The sequence below is a fragment of the Dromiciops gliroides genome, chromosome 1, assembly GCF_019393635.1.
Source record: "Dromiciops gliroides isolate mDroGli1 chromosome 1, mDroGli1.pri, whole genome shotgun sequence".
NCBI classification, from domain to species: Eukaryota; Metazoa; Chordata; class Mammalia; order Microbiotheria; family Microbiotheriidae; genus Dromiciops; species Dromiciops gliroides.
The window spans coordinates 641,008,712-641,028,548 of NC_057861.1; the positions used below are offsets into that span (position 1 = coordinate 641,008,712).

A 19,837-nucleotide genomic window follows, 5' to 3' on the forward strand; every position below is an offset into this window, starting at 1 on the left:
CATGTTTTTATTAATTGCTTTTGTTCATTCATAAATTTCATGTAGTCAAAATGACTGATTTTATTTTTTAAAATTGCCTCTTTCCCTTGTTTGGTTAAGAATTGTCCTTTATAGGAGACCTTTATAGAAGCCATAACTACCTTTAACTAAAAAGCACATCAAGATCTTGCGGAACTTTTTTCTTGCTCTTTCTTTGTGCTTCATTTTCCTCTTCCAGATATTATAATCCAGTTTTGATCCTATTTATAATAGCAGAATGAATTCTCAATCCATTTGTGTCATTTGATATTCACACACACACACACACACACACACACACACACACACAAGAGATAGTGGTGACATCTAGTGGCATTGGAAGATATACTAATTTTTAACTGAGTGAAATCAAGTTTGATACTTACAACCATATCCTATCCATAGGTAGCAGGGAGATAGATTAATATGAGACACTGACACTTCTAGATAATCCAAAATTTCATTTTTGCAAAGTAATATATATCTCCTCTCTCATAAAATCTATTACCTACGATGTTAAAAAAAATTGTAAGTTCATAGAATCAAAGAATTGCAAAGTTGGTAGGGGCCTCAGAGGCTTGCTAATTTTAATGATTGGAATGATGCCACCTGCTGGAGACTTACTATAGGAAAGCTCCGCCATGAAGAAAAGTCCTCTGAGGGCAAGCCATGCGGCTTTTCTTTGGCGTTTGTTTGTGGGAGGAAGAAGGGGCGAGGCTGGCTTGCTCCCTCTTTTTTGCTAGGACTCTAGTAGAGAGTGAAGCAGGAGAACTGTAGCTCCCCGAGATAGATGAATCTAGGCCTTTCTCTCTCTCTTCACCAAATTCTTATTCTCCTTAATAAATGCTTAAAAGTCTAAACTCTGGCTAAAGCTTATAATTTATTGGCAACCACTCATTAGATATTTTAGACAGACTAGCTAGAATTTTAGCCCCTTACTTTTTTTTTTTTTAAGTGAGGCAATTGGGGTTAAGTGACTTGCCCAGGGTCACACAGCTAGTCAGTGTTAAGTGTCTGAGGCCAGATTTGAACTCAGGTACTCCTGAATCCAGGGCCGGTGCTCTATCCACTGTGCCATCCAGCTGCCCCCTTAGCCCCTTACTTAATCTAACCCCTACCTGAACAGGAATATATCACTGAGAAGTATTCAATCAAACTCTACTTGAAAACTTCTAGTGAAGTATATCATTCTATTTGGGAAGTTCTTTGCATTTCTGGACAGTTCTAATTATTGGGAAGGTATTTTTTGTGTTGGTACAGTTGTTATGAGGAATTGAAATATGCCTCTCTGTGATTTCTACCCATTGATCCTATTTTGAATAGTTTCAGACTTATTTTCTTTTATTAACAAAGTCATAATAATTGGAATGTTTGTATTAATTTAATTTTTGTTGCTAAATAAGGGTTAACTGAAAATTCTTCTGGTTACAAACTTTACTGAGAATTGTTCTAAAAAATATTGGCAATGCGTCTTAAATATAATTGAATCTTTTTTGATTCATGGTCTTTGAGTATCTCAGAGTCATGATAACATACAATAATTATGATTAGGTAGCACCATAAATAAAGAGTTAGGAGACTAGGCTGAAGTCATTCATCCAATAGCCATTTATTTAATAATCTACTCTGTCTTGTATATTACTCAAGACCATTCTTGGAAGTTGTTGATGTTTTAAAAGAACATTTTTAACATAAAAGTGTTATGTTAAGATTTGTCTAAAGTTGGAGCACAGAAAAAAATGGTCAAGATGATTCAAGTTAGTTAAGTTCCAATTATTCAAAGTTTTACCATTGTATTTATTCTGTTTAACGTCCTTATGGAAATGGTACTGAAGAGTGAAGTAGTGAAAATAGTCCCCATTCACAAGTCAAGAATGTGTAACCAAGTCTTTATAGCTCCTTTAATACTTTAAAGATCTGTTATTTCATCACCACAGGTACTGCCCCTGGAGTGATGAAGAATAAAACATCAAGGAAAGCAACATGGGATGCTGGAAAAAGCAGTAGCTCTTGAGTCAGAGGATATGGATTTAAATCCCATCTTTGATGCTTGCTACCTGTGTGACCTTGGGTAAGTTATTGAACTTCCCCATGCTTCGATTTCCTTATCTATAAAATGAGGGCATAGCTCTAGGTCTATGATCCTAATAGTATCTTTACAACTTAATAGACTGTCTTCATGAGTTAATGGGGCTAACACCAACAAGAACAACAAAAACCAAGCCTGATCTCTTGGCCAACCTTCTGGTTCAAATTTAGGCAAGGTTAAATATAATCACCATCCATAAAGTGGCATGTATTCCATTAACAGGTCTTACTAGCTCTTTTTGGTAGTTCCTGACAGGGATAGCACTTGATTGATATTGCCTTTAAGTGGCCAAAGACACCACCATGGCATAACAAAGCAGCAAATAAGTGGATGTCTTAACTCCTTACTCTTTACTCAAAACAGGAAGTTTAATATCAGAATGGAATAAGACAAAGAGCAATTCATTTTATAAATCAATGGCTTGTTCCTAAGGTCAGTTACCATCTGAGTATGATTCCCAGTCTGAATGGCCTCTGAATGACAGGACCAATTCCTGTTCAACTAGAGCAGCTTAAATTTCTTCTTAAATGGGATATGACCCATCAGAACCTGAACCAAAATAAATTCACCCTATAAAAGCATATCTAATCCCCAGAAAGGCCTAGAAATTTACCAAAACTTAACGGAGTCCTTAAAACGAAAGGACCTAGAATTGGTCATGGACTCAATAGACTGTTGCATATAAAAATGTATTCCTTGGACTGGCTTCAGTCCTGACCTACATTAAAATCAAAACCAGACCTCTTTTGGGGTTATGATATAGGCACAAGTTTGTCCATGTCATCCTTCACTGAGTAAAGGCTGTCAGATTGACTAATATGGATTGTCTATAGTAAGATTATACATTTAAATGAATAGCTCCCCAAATCCCACCCCCCCCATGAAATACTTTTCAGTTTTAATTAATTAATTAATTCATTCATTCATTCATTCATTCATTCATTTATTTATTTATTTGTTTGTTTGTTTGTTTGTTTAATTATTTATTTATTTATTTTTAGTGAGGCAATTGGGGTTAAGTGACTTGCCCAGGGTCACACAGCTAGTAAGTGTTAAGTGTCTGAGGCTGGATTTGAACTCAGGTACTCCTGACTCCAGGGCCAGTGCTCTATCCACTGCCCCACCTAGCTGCCCCTACTTTTCAGTTTTAAATACTTAATTTATTCTGTCCTCTTGGTAAAATTGATGCATGTTTCTATTTATCTACAACCTTCTTTTTCCTTCAGAAATAAATAGCTACCCATCCCCTCACCCTTGCTCTTCTTCACGCTCAACAGTCTTCTCTTTTAAGGGCCCACCTATTAATGCCAGAAGGCTAATAAGGGGTCACTGGACTGGATTTTAGGAAGCTATGGTTCTGGTCTTATTTTTAAACACTTGATTTTATTTTCTAATTTTTTCCTCTGCATCTTCACAACCTTTATTTATGATTGCTTTGATTTAATATTTTAGATGTGGTCATGGCAGAAACATGATAGAAATTTCTGAAATTCTGAGAAATGGATATATGCTTAGCATGTTTCCAACATGAACATTTTTATTTACTTATCTATATCAGGTATCTATAAAGTCCTACAGTTACCAAATAACTATCCATTTCACTTCAGTTGGATAAATTGGCCTCTTGAGCATTTTGATTTTTCCTGAGCAGTACAGAATGTAAAGCAATTCAGCAATTTTGGGAGTAAAATTTTAAATTGTAATGATTTAATGAAGCAAAAGCATGAAAATATACCTGAAGTCGAGCATTCATGAGCATAAATTCCTGTTGCTGTTTCATATTTTCATTCATATGTTTGGAAAAAAGAAATCCCATTTTGATCTAAAATGTAGAAAAGACAAGATACTTATTAAATGTTCAATTATTCTAGCATTATATATTTCTTGCATTTAATCATAAACCGGGTTTCTAGTTTTTCCTCCATGTACATTAAGGAACTGAAGAACTTAAAAAATCTTTTGGTTTTCTTTCCTTCAACATAATTGGACCTGGAGTCAGGGAAATCCAAGTTAAAATCCAATCTCAGACACTTACTAGCCATGTGACTCTAGACAAGTCACTTAAATTCTGTCTGCTTCACTTTCCTTAACTGTAAAATGGAGATAATAATAGCACCTACCTCACAGGGTTGTGGTGGAACAAATGAAATAATATTTGTAAAAGCACTTAGTAGGTGCTTAACAAATTTTTGTTCCTTTCCCTCTTTCCCTGTATCCTAGCCAAGATTTGTAATTATCCAAAGGGGAGTTGGGGGTGGGTGGAAGGGGAGGGATGAGCATCCTTAGCAAAACAACTTCAATGGATCTATGATCTCATGATTTTGATTCTTTCTTTCTTTCTTTCTTCCTTTCCTTCTTTCTTTCTTTCTTTCTTTCTTTCTTTCCTTCTTTCTTTCTTTCTTTCTTTCTTTCTTTCTTTCTTTCTTTCTTTCTTTCTTTCTTTCTTTCTTTCTTTCTTTCTTTCTTTCTTTCTTTCTTTCTTTCTTTCTTTCTTTCTTTCATTCATTCGCAGGGCAATGGGGGTTAAGTGACTTGCCCAGGGTCAGACAGCTAGTAAGTGTCAAGTGTCTGAGGCCGGATTTGAACTCAGGTACTCCTGAATCCAGGGCCGGTGCTTTATCCACTGCGCCACCTAGCTGCCCCTACTTCTTTCAACGGTATAGCTCCAAATCATCTATACCTTTTCATTTTCATATACAATTCTTGTTCAGGTCCTCCCTAAGTCCTCCACAGGAATACTGCTCAGCATCCCAGGAACAGGGCCTTTCTCTATATCTCTGAACATTGAATGGATACCAAGGGAGCATAAGACCTGCTTATTTGATATCCCTTGTTCTTCCATTCATAGCTGACCTCCTTTTCAGGTCATGCATCTCTCCTATGACATTGGGGGGAGGCACTTCTCCTGTGCAATTCTTCATTAAGAATAAACTGCAGGGGCAGTTAGGTGGTGCAGTGGATAGAGCACCGGCCCTGGATTAAGGAGGACCTGAGTTCAAATCCAGCCTCAGACACTTGACACTTACTAGCTGTGTGACCCTGGGCAAGTCACTTAACCCTCATTGCCCCCCCCCCCCAAAAAAGAATAAATTTCAGTCTGCTCATTACTACCATATGTCTCTCCATTGCTCTTTGGGTAATTTGCAACTGTATTTCTTTAGACACTACAGTATAACATACTCTCAGCCAAACAGCATCACTATATAATATTAAATATTACACAGATTGGTTTGTTTGTTTTTTCCAGAAGAAGGTTTAGGATTACTCAGTTTCCCAAAGGCAACTCAGCATATTCCCTACATCCTCTTCAATTTGGGGTTTAGTTCATTGCCTGTTTGCAGTGTCTGTTCAAACTAGTGGGCAATCTGTCCAAATATAAACCATAATCTGAATAAGACATTCTATATTCACCATAATATTACCCAAGGGGAATAAGATATTAATAATTATGAACTCATATGTTGACTTTCTCTATCTCTACATAATCTGACAGTACACCTTGTTGAAGAATTGAAAAGGGATCATGAAGTCTTTTGAAAATGATATTCTGCAAAAGACCAAATCATTACAGTCACAAAATTGCTCCAAAGTCATAGAGAATATAAAATCCCTGTCTTTGTTTATTGTTTTTTTTTAAAGCATAAGATTCCAAAGAGCAAATATACCTTAAAGACCCAACAAAGGGCCTCCTATGCATATGACAAAATCAAACTAGGTTCCTTGAAAGATGCAACAAATAGGGTATTTTTGTTTAGTGGCCCTAGGATTACTAGTATCAATTGAAGTATAAGTCGAGGAGATGTATGTATGCCAAAGATGTTTCTGGTTTTAGCAGAATATTTTCAACAAGCACTCGGAATGGAAGAGAGACAGTAAGGTTGTCTACATAATTCTGTTTGTGGATGATATTGTGCTGATTATAATGAGTTCTGGAACACTGGATATTTTCCTAAATGATTTCTTTCTTTTGGGTTAAGTGACTTGCCCAGGGTCATACAGCTAGTAAGTGTCAAGTGTCTGAGGGCAGATTTGAACTCAGGTCCTCCTGATTCCAGGGCCAGTGCTCTAACCACTGCACCATCTAGCTGCCCCACCAAATAATTTCTTAAAAGAGACTATCTACAGAGCAAAAAAATAGAAAAGCTTAAAAGAGATTTTCTTGGGGCAGCTAGGTGGTGTGGTAGATAAAGCATTGGCCTTGGATTCCGGAAGACCTGAGTTCAAATCCAGCCTCAGACACTTGACACTAGCTGTGTGACCCTGGGCAAGTCACTTAACCCTCATTGCCCTGCAAAAAAAAAAAAGGAGAGAGAGATATATTTTCTTTTTCTTAATTTTTCTAGACATTATCATGTTTGTTTTATTGTCTTACCCATGGGCATTGTGCAGTGTCAAAAGGTTTGAGATCTAGCTCTGCTACTAACTAGCTGCATGGCCACGGGCATATATCTTAACTGTTCTGGACCTCAGTTTCCTCATCTGTAATAACAAGGATAATCTCTAAGATTCCTTCCAGCTCTAACATTCTAGGATTCTTTGTATTGTATAGCACTAGCAGGTTAAGGAAGAAATGATGATAATTTGTAATAAGTAGAGAGAGATTATGAGGCTCACACATCATTCCCAAAGGTATCATGCACTTCAGTTGCTTTGCCTGTAGATCTGAAAACACAACCACGAATATAACTAAGGAATAAACTTTCTGTCCTTTTCAAGTCATGCCCGGCTCTTTGTCACCCCATTTGGGGTTTTCTTAGCAAAGATATTAAAGTGGTTTGCCATTTCCTTCTCTAGCTCATTTTACAGATGACGACACTGAGGCAAAGAGAGTTAATTAACTTGGCTAGGGTCATACAGCTAAGTAAGTGTCTGAGGCCACATTTGAACTCAGGGAGATGAGTTTTCCTAACTCCAAGCACCATGCTTTATCAACTTTGCTGCCCAGCTGCTCCAAGTAAACTACTTTGGAAGAAAAAATTAAACTCTGACCCGCCCTGCCCTTTTTTTTATTAGTTGTTTCTAGTGACTGTAAAAGTACAAAGAATTGTTTGTTTGTCATTAGGCTTGTGTGAATTTTTAAAAAATGAAATAATGTAGATGAAGTTATTATTTTTTTGGATACAATGACTGAACTGTATAAAACTGAAACTATTCCCCTTTTCTCTTCTGAAGGCATAAATATGATAGAAAAGAGTTAGTCATGAAAAACCTGATAGTTAAGGTAGACTATTAGGGTTCTCCTGTGAGGACAGTAGTGCTGCCCTACCTAAAGTCTGAGCAGGTATTACAAGCTGACTTCCTGAGGTGAGTAAAAGGGTTGTGGAGGCGGGGCAGCTAGGTGGTGCAGTGGATAGAGCACTGGCCCTGGAGTCAGGAGGACCTGAGTTCAAATCCAGCCTCAGACACTTGACATTTACTAGCTGTGTGACCCTGGGAAAGTCACTTAACCCCGATTACCTCACCAAGAAAAAAAAAAGGTTGTGAAGAGTGAGAATTTTATGCATCTAAGTGCCCCTGCTCACCCACAATTGGGAATGGCATTGATTATTTCTAGTGAATATAGCCAGAAAATGTCTCTGAGTATGGGATGTCAAAGCCACCTCCACTGTTTAACATGTTGGGACAGCCTCCTTCCATCTAAACAGGATAATCTTTTTTAAAAATAGTATTTTATTTTATTTTTTTCCTATTACATGTAAAGATAGTTTTCAACATTCATTTTTATAAGATTCTGAAATCCAAATTTTCCCCTCCCTTCCCCCTCCTGTGACTGAACTGTATAAAACTGAAACTATTCCCCTTTTCTCTTCTGAAGGCATAAATATGATAGAAAAGAGTTAGTCATGAAAAACCTGATAGTTAAGGTAGACTATTGGGGTTCTCCTGTGAGGACAATAGTGCTGCCCTACCTTTGCAGAGCAATGAGGGTTAAGTGACTTGCCCAAGGTCACATAGCTAGTGTCAAGTGTCTGAGGCCAGATTTGAACTCATGTCCTCCTGAATCCAGGGCTGGTGCTTTATCCACTGTGCCACTTAGCTGACCCCCCTAAAGTCAATTTTGAAGGGGTAACAATTGGGTTCTACTATGACCCAAGGCAGCTATACCACCTGTCAGACAAAGTAACAGCCCAGAGTCCTACTGCCAATCCCAGCAAATTGCCTATAGACATTTGTCTTAATCCAATATGAAAGTACTGCTCAAGGTCAGTCTTTGCTGTCTAGGTCTTTATCGGAAGGGCAAGTGTGGATGGCAGTGTTCGTTGTATTTGGAATCAGAAGACTTGGGTATTTTCTCCTTTCTTCCTCCTCCTCAAATTACTGCTTCAAGGACGCTTTCTCCAACTAACCCCAGTCCATTCAATTGAGGAAACCATTCATCAAATAGCTTTTACTTTTCAAGATGGCGCAAAACTACATAAATGAGAGTTGCTGTTATTCTGTTAATAAAAACAGCATGAAATAACTGAAATAACAACAGATTTGGAGTCAGAAGATCTGTTTGAATCGAAACTAAACCACTTGTTATTTCTAACATTGTCACTCCCCAGCCTGTTTTCTCATCTGTAAAAGCCTTAGAAATGTACCTTATGAGGTTGTTAAGGAAATAAAATATGAGATCATGCCTCTAACGTGCCTTATAAAACCATAAAGTGACTTTATAAACGTTAATGTGTATGCGTGTTTAAATGAGCACTTGTCAGAAGACATGTTGAAGAGTCCCTGATCTGCTACATCACCTTGAATATGATTCCAACTCTCAGGGGCAAAAGCTGCCTGACCTTGCCTGCCCTATCTCCAAGGGTAGTTAGTGTAATGCTGAAACAAAACCGTCCCAAAGTGCCACGTAATCTACATACGATTCCGGATTTAGAGATGACAGGGTTTTTAGAGGCCACTTAGTCCAGTGCCCTTGCACCCCCTCTATGTGGGTGATGAGGAAATGGGTGTTCAAAGGGGTTGAGAGACTTCTTCAGGGTCGGCCAGTAACAACCTCTAATCTCACAGCCACACTACTACTTAGCCTACCCAGTCTCTCTCAGGCGTGGCCAGGTTCAGCTGGACATGCAAGAGCATGCGCACCCCACCCCACTCCAGCGCGCGCTCTAGCGCCTAGACACCCACCGGCCGGCAAGGCCACGTGCCCCGACACTGGACCCTTGTGATGCAGGGGGCAGCGCTAGGCAGCAGTCCCAGCGCGGCCCGTGAGCCCCAGGATCTGCTCGCTCCTCCCTGGCCCCGCCCTCTCCCTGTCCCCTCCCAAAGCTTCTGGGCCTGCTTACAGAGGACCGAAGGCTCCTAAACACTGCTGTCACTGCTCCTGTTTGGTAGCGAGGGTGCCGGCGCGGATACGGCTGAGTCTGGGAAGCGGCCTGGAGTCCTGCGGGACCGGCTCCTGAGCAGAGTCCAGCGCGTGGCTACGGCATTCTGGCCAATCAGAACGCAGCTTGAAGTTCCTTAAAGGAACAGGCTCCCTCTTGGACCCAGTTTTCGTCCTGTAGACTGCCGCCCTGCTACCACCAGCCTTTTATGCCCCTGGCGACTATTACTGCAATCTCCACCTGAGCACACACCTATCAGATGTGTGGATGAGGAGGGAGTTGACTGGGCCTGAGTCTTGTCTTTTAGATTTCATGAGCATGGGGTCTGTGAGCTCGGGCAAAAAAAAAAAATTACATTTTTTATTTTCATTAACTTTCGGTTACTTTTGTAGCCCTGTCTTTTATTTTTGCTTTTAATAATTTTTTTTTTACTCTGAGATGGGATCAGTAGGTTTAGCCAGACTGCCAAAAGGGTCCATGATGGACAAAAGTTTAAGAAGTCCTGATCTAGGACCAAAGTTAGGTAGATAAATAGAATGAGAAGACTAGAGGGAGGGAGTACAAGAAATAAGGATTTATTAAGTACCTCTTATATGCCAAGTACTGTAGTTTTGTTTTTAATCTTAATAGCATTTTTTTCAGTTACATGTAAAGATGTTTTTCACCATTTGGTTTTCTTGTTTGTTTGTTTTTGGTTTTTTTGGTGAGGCAATTGGGGTTAAGTGACTTGCCCAGGGTCATACAGCTAGTAAGTGTTAAGTGTCTGAGGTCATATTTGAACTCAGGTCCTCCTGACTCTAGGGCCGGTGCTCTATCCACTGTGCCACCTAGCTGCCCCTCACCATTTGTTTTTATAAGATTTTAAGGTCCAAATCTTCTTTCCTCTCTTCCCTCCCCCATCCAGCAACTGAGCTAATATAGGTTATACATGTAAAATCATGTCAAGCATATTTCCATATTAATCACCTTGTGAAAGAAAAATTAGAACAAAAGGGAAAACCTCAAGAAGGAAAACAAAAACAACAAAAAAAGTGAAAGTAGTATGTGGAGAGCAGTTTCCAACATGAGTCTTTTGGAATTGTCTTGAATTATTGCTGAGAAGAGCCAAGTCTATCACCGATGACCATTACACAATGTTACTGTTACTTTGTACAGTGAGTGTTCTCCTGATTCTGCTCACTTCACTCAGCATCAGTCCACTTAAGTCTTTCCAGGTTTTTCTGAAATCTGCCTGCTCATCATTTCTTAGAACACAATAGTATTCCATGGTATTCATATACCACAACTTGTTCAGCCATTCCCCAATTGATGGGTGTCCCCTCAATTTCCAATTTTTTGCCACCACAAAAAGAGCTCCAGAACCACTCTGCAGAATCAACAAGCAACAAGCCCTGTGGGAAGCTGACTTGGGAGGTAGCCTCAGCGTCAGTAACTTTCACTGCATTGAGGTGTGGGGGTCAGATGGCAGAGTAGAAGGACCTTCCACTGTGAAAAGATGCCAAGTACAGCTGGGCTATCCAGACTCAATCCTGGGATGTGGCTGCAGGTGAGAAGGAGCTAGCACACTGCCTGGTGAGTGCAGTAGCAGGGGGGAAGGAACCCTGCTGGCTGTGGGCACTTGCAGAAGAGCAGAGTCTCTGGTTTCTGTTCCAAGACAGAGAGGACAGTTGAAGCCACCAGAGGGACCACGGGGAGCAAAAAGGTTTGTTAGACTGGGGGCCCTGGCCATGGTTTAAGGGTGAAGAGGAGTATCCAAGGTTGGGCCCTGGGACAGAGCTCAGGAAATAATAGTAAGAAAGACCTGAGGCTTGGGACTAAAACTTAATTATAGTAATAAGCTGATAAAAATAATAATACAATAAAATAAAAATAAAAATGAGTAAGTAAAGGAGAAAGAACCCAATCATAAATAGTTACTATGGGAATAGAGAAGATCTGGGTTCATATTCAGAGGAAGACAGTGGAGCTAAAAAAGCCACTCCTTTTTTGATGAGAAACATCAAATTGTCATAAGTCCAAAAAGAGTTTTTAGAAGAACTTAAAAAGGACTTAAAAAAAAAACAAAACAAGAGAGATTGAAGAAAAATTAAGGGGAAAAAGAGCAATCCAAGAAAATCAAGAATAAAATAAAGAAATGTGGAGAACTAGATTTTTCAAGCATACCTGATCAAAAGACCAGAGCTGAGTGGAAAATTTGACTCAAGAGAAGCATAAGAAGGTTAATATGAAAGAGAAATAATAAGGAACTCAATCAAGTTAAACTGTTTGTATTCGTATATGGAAAGATGATTCATATAACTCCTAATAACTTTATCATTATTAGGGCAGTTAGGAGGAACCTACATAGACAAAAAGAATGAGTATGAACCTATTATGTAAGGAAGTTTTTGTTTTGTTTTTTAATGGAAGGGTCAGAAAGGGGATGCGTCAGGAAAAAGGAGAAAGGAGAAGTAGAATGGGGGAAATTATCTCGCATAAAAGAGACATGCAAGGAACGTTTTTTAAAAATAGAAGGGATAAGGGGCAGCTAGGTGGCGCAGTGGATAGAGCACTGGCCTTGGAGTCAGGAGGACCTGAGTTCAAATGAGGCCTCAGACACTTAACACTTACTAGCTGTGTGATCCTGGGCAAGTCACTTAAGCCCAATTGCCTCACTTAAAAAAAAATAGAAGGGATAGGGGCAGCTAGGTGGCTCAGTGGATAAAGCACTGGCCCTGGATTCAGAAGGACCTGAGTTCAAATCTAGCCCCAGACACTTGACATTTACTAGCTGTGTGACCCTAGGCAAGTCACTTAACCCTCATTGCCCTGCAAAAAATAAAAATAAATAAAATGGAAGGGATAATGGTATCAGAGAATGGGCAATGCTTGAGTTTCACTCCCATCTGAGTTGGGTATAAGAACTCATCTTACCCAACAGGGAAGGGGCTATGAGAAAGGGTGGTGTTGTTAAGAGAAAGGGTAGATTAAAGGAGACAGTAATCAAAAGTAAACAGATTTTTTAGAAGGAGACTGGGTAAAAAAGAAGAATAAATAAAAGAGAATAGAATGTAAGGATACACACATTTAGCAATCACAACTGTGAATGTCAATGGAATGAACTCACCTATAAAACAGAAATGGATAGCATTATGAATTAGAAATCAGAATCCAAAATAACTCTTTATAATTGCTTTAGTTTCATTTTTGTAGTGGTTTATTCATCCTTTTCATTTTTAATACTAGTGATTGGGTTTTCTTCTTTCTTTTTAAAAAAAATCAAATTAACCAATGGTTTATCTATTTTATTGGAATTATGCCCAAAGAATTATTAAACTGTCTATATCCTTTGACACAGCAATACAACTACTAGGTCTGTACCCCCCAAAAGATCAAATATAAAGAAAAATTACCCACATGTACAAAAATGTTTATAGTAGCTTTTTTTGTGGTGGCAAAGAATTATAAATTGATACCAATCAGTCAGGGAATTGCTGAACAGGTTGTGGCATATAATTGTGATGGAGTACTATTGTACTATAAGAAATAATGAAGTGGATGGTTTCTGAAAAACCTGGGAAAACTTATATGAGCTGATGCAAAGTGAAGTGAGCAGAATATTATGCATAGTCACAGCAATATTGTAATGACAATCAACTGTGAAAGACTTAACTACTCTTATCAAGATAATGATCCAAAATAGTTCCAAAGTACTAACCAAAAGCTATCCACCTCCAGAGAACTGATGAACTCTCAGTGAAGATTGTAGTATATTTTCTTTCACTTCCTTTTACAATATGCTTAATGTGAAAATGTCTTACATGACCTTTTCTGTATAATGGGTATCATATTTCTTGTATTCTCAGTGGGTGGCAGAAGAGTGGGAGGGAGGGAGAGAATTCAGAACTGAAATAATTTTTTTAAAAGATAAAATTTTTTTAAAGAACCCTTGGACTAGAAAATAATTGAATTTCACTTAATATTTATATTTTTAAGGATGACTAAGCTGGCAAGCTGTTATCATTTGAAAAATGTTAATACTACCTTTATTTCTTTATTTTACATATATATTGTGAAAATAACCAATATCATGAATATAAACTAATCTAAACATGAGTGAAAAAGGAGTTAATAATCCTGAGGTTTTTTCCACTTTATTAGGAAAAAATTACTAATATGAAACTATTGTAATTATTGAAATGAATATTTCATAATAAAATCATACTGGACCGTGGTGGGGGGTGAATCTTGGTTAGAATTCTTACCAACTCCTCCCTAAAGGTGACTAAAGGGACATGACTTATCTACCAGGATAACTTTTGCAGTTTTATAAAATCTTCAAGAGAATATTTTGCATATGAGTTGATGCCCTTGATCATAGAATGAGAAGAGCACATGCAAGGTTTCACAGAAAATTTTCTGTAAAGATCATATGTACATCCTTTGACACAGCAATACAACTACTAGGTCTGTACCCCCCAAAAGATCAAATATAAAAAAAGGAAATTGAGTTGAGAAATAAATCAAATGATGTAGATTACTGATTTTTAAAAATTGACTTGGTTGAACAGAAGGCAGCCTTAAAGTTTCTTCTACAACAACAATGTGCCTTCCAAGCATATGCTAAAATCATGCAGGATTCCCTTGATAACTTTGTTCAACCATCCTCTGATGATGAGTATCAAGCATAACATAAAACAGGGAAACATAAACTCATCAAAGGAGAGTCCAAATGGAAGCAGTATCTATTTCTTCTCTAGGTCGTAAGAAGTTGGATTAGTTTCCTAATTTTAAGATCACATCTCCATAGAACTTTAAAGTTAACAAAACACTTTCCTTATAACAATGGTAGTACAAGAACAATTATTCACATTTTCCGGATTAGCAACTTCTGAAGCAAGTTTAGATTGTGTTCCCCTAGATGGCAGCATTGCCTGTTTGGAAAGACAGACTCTGTCCATAGGTTTATGATATGTAGAACTGGAAGGGACTTTAGAGATCATCTACTCTAAATCTCAAATTTTACAGATGAGGAGCCTAGACTCAGAGGGGTTTCTCTTTGTAACACTTTATCAGGCACAGATTTTCTAACATTTGCATGTTCTAACACACAGTGAAAAGCATGCTGGGTTTGGTAACTTATATTCAGGGGAGACAGGGAGGGCTGTGAGGGAAGGGATATACGATAGAAGCTGGGGAAATTTCCACTTCCTCCCAACAGAATCAACAAACACTCCCAACTTCTTAGTGTTCTTGCTTCTCTTAGAATTAGGCTCCAGTGATGGTGGAAGACATAAGATACTCTGGAACACAAAAATCTAAGGCCGGAAGTCAAAGAACTCAATTCAATTCAACAAATATTTATTAGGCCGGGAATTGTGCTAGACCCTGGAGATACAAAGACCAAAAAAAAAAAAATGAACAGTTCCTTCCCTCAAGTCGCTTACATGATGGGTGGGTGCGGAATGACATGGGCACAGATAAATACAAAATATATGCAATGCAAATGCAATGCAATGCAAATGCAAAGTAATTTCCTCAGTAAAGGCAGTAGCAAATGAGAGGATGACAGTAATTTCTTGAAGGAAGTATCACTTGAGCTGAACTTTAAAAAGAAACTAGGACTTCTTGAGAGAGTAGTCCCAGCATGGGGAGCAGCCTGTACAAAATATATTGAGAAATAGAATCACGATCTAAGGAACTGTAACTAGGCCAGTTTGAATGGCCCTTAAAGTATAAAACAGTGATAGTGTGAAAAAAATTCAGGAAGATAGTTTGTGAATATCTTTAAATGTTCAAAGCTGGAGATTGAAATGTATTCCGGAGACAACAGGAAGACACAAAGCTTCTTGAGCAAGGAAGTGACAGTTATATTTGTGCTTTGATAATAACAATTTGTTAGCTGTTTAGAAGATGGATTGGAAAGCGGAGAATAAAAGGTAACCAAAGGTGTTAGGGGAGTTGGTAGACTTGTTACAGGGTTAGGGCTATTAAAGTTTAAACTGCCCAGCTGACACAGGTCTTCCTGAGATACACCTTGAAGTAAGAGAGATAAGCCTATTAGGCATTGCTGCTTCGGAGTGGCATGAGGGGGATGAAGATGGCTCAAGAAATGGGAGCTGCCTCTTGCCCAGCTTCCCCCAGCCCACCACCAGTGAGGGGTGGTCCTTCCTCTAGTGATCACCCCAATAAGGGAACTTTCCACAGTCAGACGATCAGCCATCGGTCCCTCCACCATCTCTATAAAAGTATTTGCCTTTCTCCTGCTCAAGGAGATAGATATCTCAGAGAACAAGGTCTCTGGATCTACCTCCCCTTTAGACTTGTCTCAAAGGTTTCCTTTCTCTAGCGGCCAAATAAAATATTTTTATTTTTATATTCTAAATGGATTTGTGTTCAAGAGGGTGTAATTCTTCTTCTTCTTTGCAGTGCAATGAGGGTTAAATGACTTGCCCAGGGTCACACAGCTAGTAAGTATCATGTGTCTGTGGCTGGATTTGAACTCAGGTCCTTCTGATTCCAGGCCCAGTGCTTTATCCACTGTGCCACCTAGTTGCCCCCGAGGGTGTAATTCTGGTGTTTTGTTGTTGTTGTTTTTTGTGAGGCAATTGGGGTTAAGTGACTTGCCCAGGGTCACACAGCTAGTAAGTGTTAAGTGTCTGAGGCCGGATTTGAACTCAGGTCCTCCTGAATCCAGGACCGGTGCTCTATCCACTGCACCACCTAGCTGCCCCCAGGTGTAATTCTTTAAAGAGGAATTCCTAAGGACCCCCAACCCCAACAATCTCACCAATTTCCCCCATAACATAATGATAACGGATCAGATTTGGTTAGGTTTATAACCAATGGGGATAGAAACACAGATGAGCACAGGAAAAACAAATACAGCAGTGAGAGGAAAGAAACAACAAACAAATGTGGGCTAAAAAAGAACAATAATGCCCAGAAACCATGTATATTTAATGGCTTTTTGTTTTTGTTTTTTGGTGAGGCAATTGGGGTTAATTGACTTGCCTAGGGTCACCCAGCTAGTAAGTGGTAAGTATCTGAGGCTGGATTTGAACTCAGGTCCTCCTGACTCCAGGGCTAGTGCTCTATCCACTGTGCCACCTAGCTACCCCAACCCTGTATATTTAGACCATAATTGGTGGCTATTATCTAAAATCTGTGTAGAATAGTGTAGTTGCAGTGGTGTCAGATTCAAATAGAAACAGGCTAACTGCCACCCACCTTAGAAAACTACAAATTAACATTATCTATGTTGTATTATTTTTATTTATTTTGTAAAATATGCCCCAATGACATTTTCTTTTTCTTTTCTTTCTTTTCTTTTCTTTTCTTTTTTTTTTGGCAGGGCAATGAGGGTTAAGTGATTTGCCCAGGGTCACACAGCTAGTGAGTGTCAAGTGTCTGAGGCCAGATTTGAACTCAGGTCCTCCTGAATCCAGGGCAGGTGCTTTATCCACTGTGCCACCTAGCTGCCCCCGCCCCGATGACATTTTAATCTGATTCAGTGGCATTGAGAATCTCAAGCTGTGCGTTTTACATCTCTGGCATAATGTTGGTCTCCTGCTCAGGAAGACCTGGGTTCGGGTCATCCCTCACACACATTACAACTGAGTAACTCCAGACAAAGTCACTTAACTTTTCTCAGTCTCATGCAACTCAGAGATGGTTATGATATGCACTGGAAGAGAGAGTTTCCACACTGAAGAAACCATAGGTCCTTAATATTTGGATGTATCTACAATTTCTTTAAAAAAAAAAAAAGGAAGTAAAAAATGAAAGACTCTCTGTCCTTATGGAGCTCATTTTAATTCCTCATTTTAATGAGGGAAGACAACACATGAGGGAACTGAAAGGGGGTGTGGAGAGGAAGATGCAGATAACTGGTACATGGCATGGTTCTGAAGTCCAGAAGTCAGGAAGAGGGCTGGGAGGGGAATGAAGACCAGTTTAGGCCTCTACAGAATGGAAGCCTCAGGAGGAACTCCTAAAGAGTTCCATTGGGAGGAAGGAGATAGATTTGCTGGTTGAGGGGGCCTCAGGGGTGGTTGGATGTTATACCACAAAGTACCAAAATGGCATATTCACAAGTGCCAAAGAATCTAGATGCTTCTCTATATTTTTCCTTGTACTATCCCTATAACTTACCCTGCCTATCTTTTATGAGACTTAGGTAGATACTTAGGGTATACAGGCTAAGCAAGAGAATCATACCCAAGAAAGATCAGTTTAAAAGCCAACATATCTTTTAAAAATTGATGTTCTCTGTGGGTTTTCTTTCTTTTTTTTTTTTTACATCACAGTCATTTTTCAATATGCTCCACCTCTTCCACTGAATCCTCCATTATAACAAAGAATAACAGTAAAGTAAAACTGTCTGACAAGTCAACTATGTCAGATAATAAAGCTGACACTCTACACCTATAGTCTTACCCTTTACTGAGAGGGTAGATGTAGGTTCCCTGGAAGCAATATTATTTAATATAAGTTAAGCTGCCTTTTGGGAAGCTAGTAGCATGGTGGATAGAGTGCTGAGTCTGAAGTCAGGAAGATTCACCTTCCTGAGTACAAATCTGGTCCCAGACACTTACCAGCTGTGTGACCCTGGGCAAGTCACTTAACTGTTTGCTTCAGTTTCTTATCTGTAAAATGAGCTGAAGAAGGCAATGACAAACCACTCCAGTATCTTTGCCAAGAAGATCCCAAAAGGGGTCACAAGGAGTTAGACACAACTGAGAGGGCTGGACAATGACAAAATGGAAAGCTACCTTTTTGTGCTGTTTTCATTGACATGATATACATGTGTATACTTTTCTCTTGGTCTGCTTTTTTTCCTCTTGCTCTCACTTTCCTGGTTTCTTTGGCCTCTCTCAAATACAGTGAAAATCCTGCCTTCCATAGAAAGCCTTTCCTGATGGCGCTTTCCCTCTGCATATAGCTTATTTATACATAGTTGTTTGGGTACTGTCTCCTTGTTTAGACCATAAACTCCTTGAAAGCAATGACTGTCTTTTACCTTTCTTTGTGTCCCCAGAGCTTAACACAGTGCCTGACACATAACAGGTGCTTAAGAAATGTATATTTACTGACTAAATTCTTCACATTCCTGTTTTTCTTTTCTTTTTTCTTTTTTTGTTTGTTTTTGCTTTGTGGGGCAATGAGGGTTAAGTGACTTGCCTAGGGTCACACAGCTAGTTAGTGTCAAGTGTCTGAGGTCAGATTTGAACTCAGGTCCCCCTGAATCCAGGGCTGGTGCTTTATCCACCTAGCTGCCCCCTACCTGTTTTTCTTATGATGTGGTAATATTGCATTACATTTATATACCACAATTGATTCAGTCATTGCCTAACCGATGGGTACTCACTTTCTTTCTTTCTTTCTTTCTTTTTTTTGGTGAGGCAATTGGGATTAAGTGACTTGCCCAAGGTCACACAGCTAGTTAAGTGTCAACTGTCTGAGGCTGGATTTGAACTCAGGTCCTCCTGAATCCAGGGCCAGTGCTCTATCCACTGGGCCACCTAGCTGCTCCAAGGGTACTCATTTTCCTTTCAGCTTTTTGCTACTGCAAGGAGTGCCACTATGAATATTTTGGTATATATGTATGGGGCCTTTCTGACATTGATCTCCTTGGGTGCAGTACATGTCCAATAGTGGGATCACTGGACATAATTCCAAATTGTTTTCCAAAAAAGTTGGACCAATTAGTAGCTCCCAAAACACTATATTTGTGTTACTGTTTTCTGATGATAGTTATCATTTCTGGCTTTCATTATCTTTGCAGATCTAACAGGTATGAAGTGAAACCTCAGAGATTTGTGGGGTTTTTTAAAATAATTTTTATTGACATCTTTATATCCTCTTTAATCTTGCATTTCTAATTGCCTGTTAGCTGTCTCAAACTGAATTCCCAGTCAACATCTTAATTCAACATGTCCAAAACCAAACTCATTATCTTTTCCATTAAATCCTTCCCCTGACCCACCTTTCCTATTACTGTAGAAGGCAACACCATATTCCCACTCCTTCAGGCTTTCAATCTGGAAGTCATCCTGGATTCTTCATTATCTCGCACCCCCTGTATCCAATCTGTTGCCTAGGTCTTTCAGTTTTACCTTTACAACATCTCTGGAATACACCCACTTCTCTCCTCTGACATTGCCACCATTCTAGTGCAGGTCATGATCATCTCATGTCCGGATTATTGCAATAGCCTGCTGGTAGGTCTGCCTGCTTCAAGTCTTTCCCCACGCTAATCAATCCTCCCATGAACTACTAAAGTAGGTACCCTCTATTCAATAAACTTCAGTGGCTTCCCTGACACCTCCAGGATCAAATACAAAATTCTGTTTGGCATTCAAAGCCCTTTAGAACTCAACTTCCCCCTACCTTTCCAGTCTTTTTAGGCATTACTCTTTATCATGTACTC

The 19,837-nt window shown here is 39.1% G+C and overlaps 1 protein-coding gene across 1 annotated transcript in view; it reads right to left on the reverse strand.

Annotated features, from left to right (window-relative positions):
- Positions 1-9,545, reverse strand: part of PLGRKT (plasminogen receptor with a C-terminal lysine) — a 61,178-nt gene extending 51,633 nt beyond the window's left edge. The window contains exons 1-2 of the mRNA XM_043980542.1: positions 9,388-9,545; positions 3,843-3,929 (exon numbers count right to left, since the gene is read on the reverse strand). Coding sequence (XP_043836477.1) covers positions 3,843-3,923 — 81 coding nt within the window. The 5' untranslated portion in view covers positions 3,924-3,929; positions 9,388-9,545. The remainder of the gene's footprint in view (positions 1-3,842; positions 3,930-9,387) is intronic.
- Between the last annotated feature and the right edge of the window lie 10,292 nt (positions 9,546-19,837).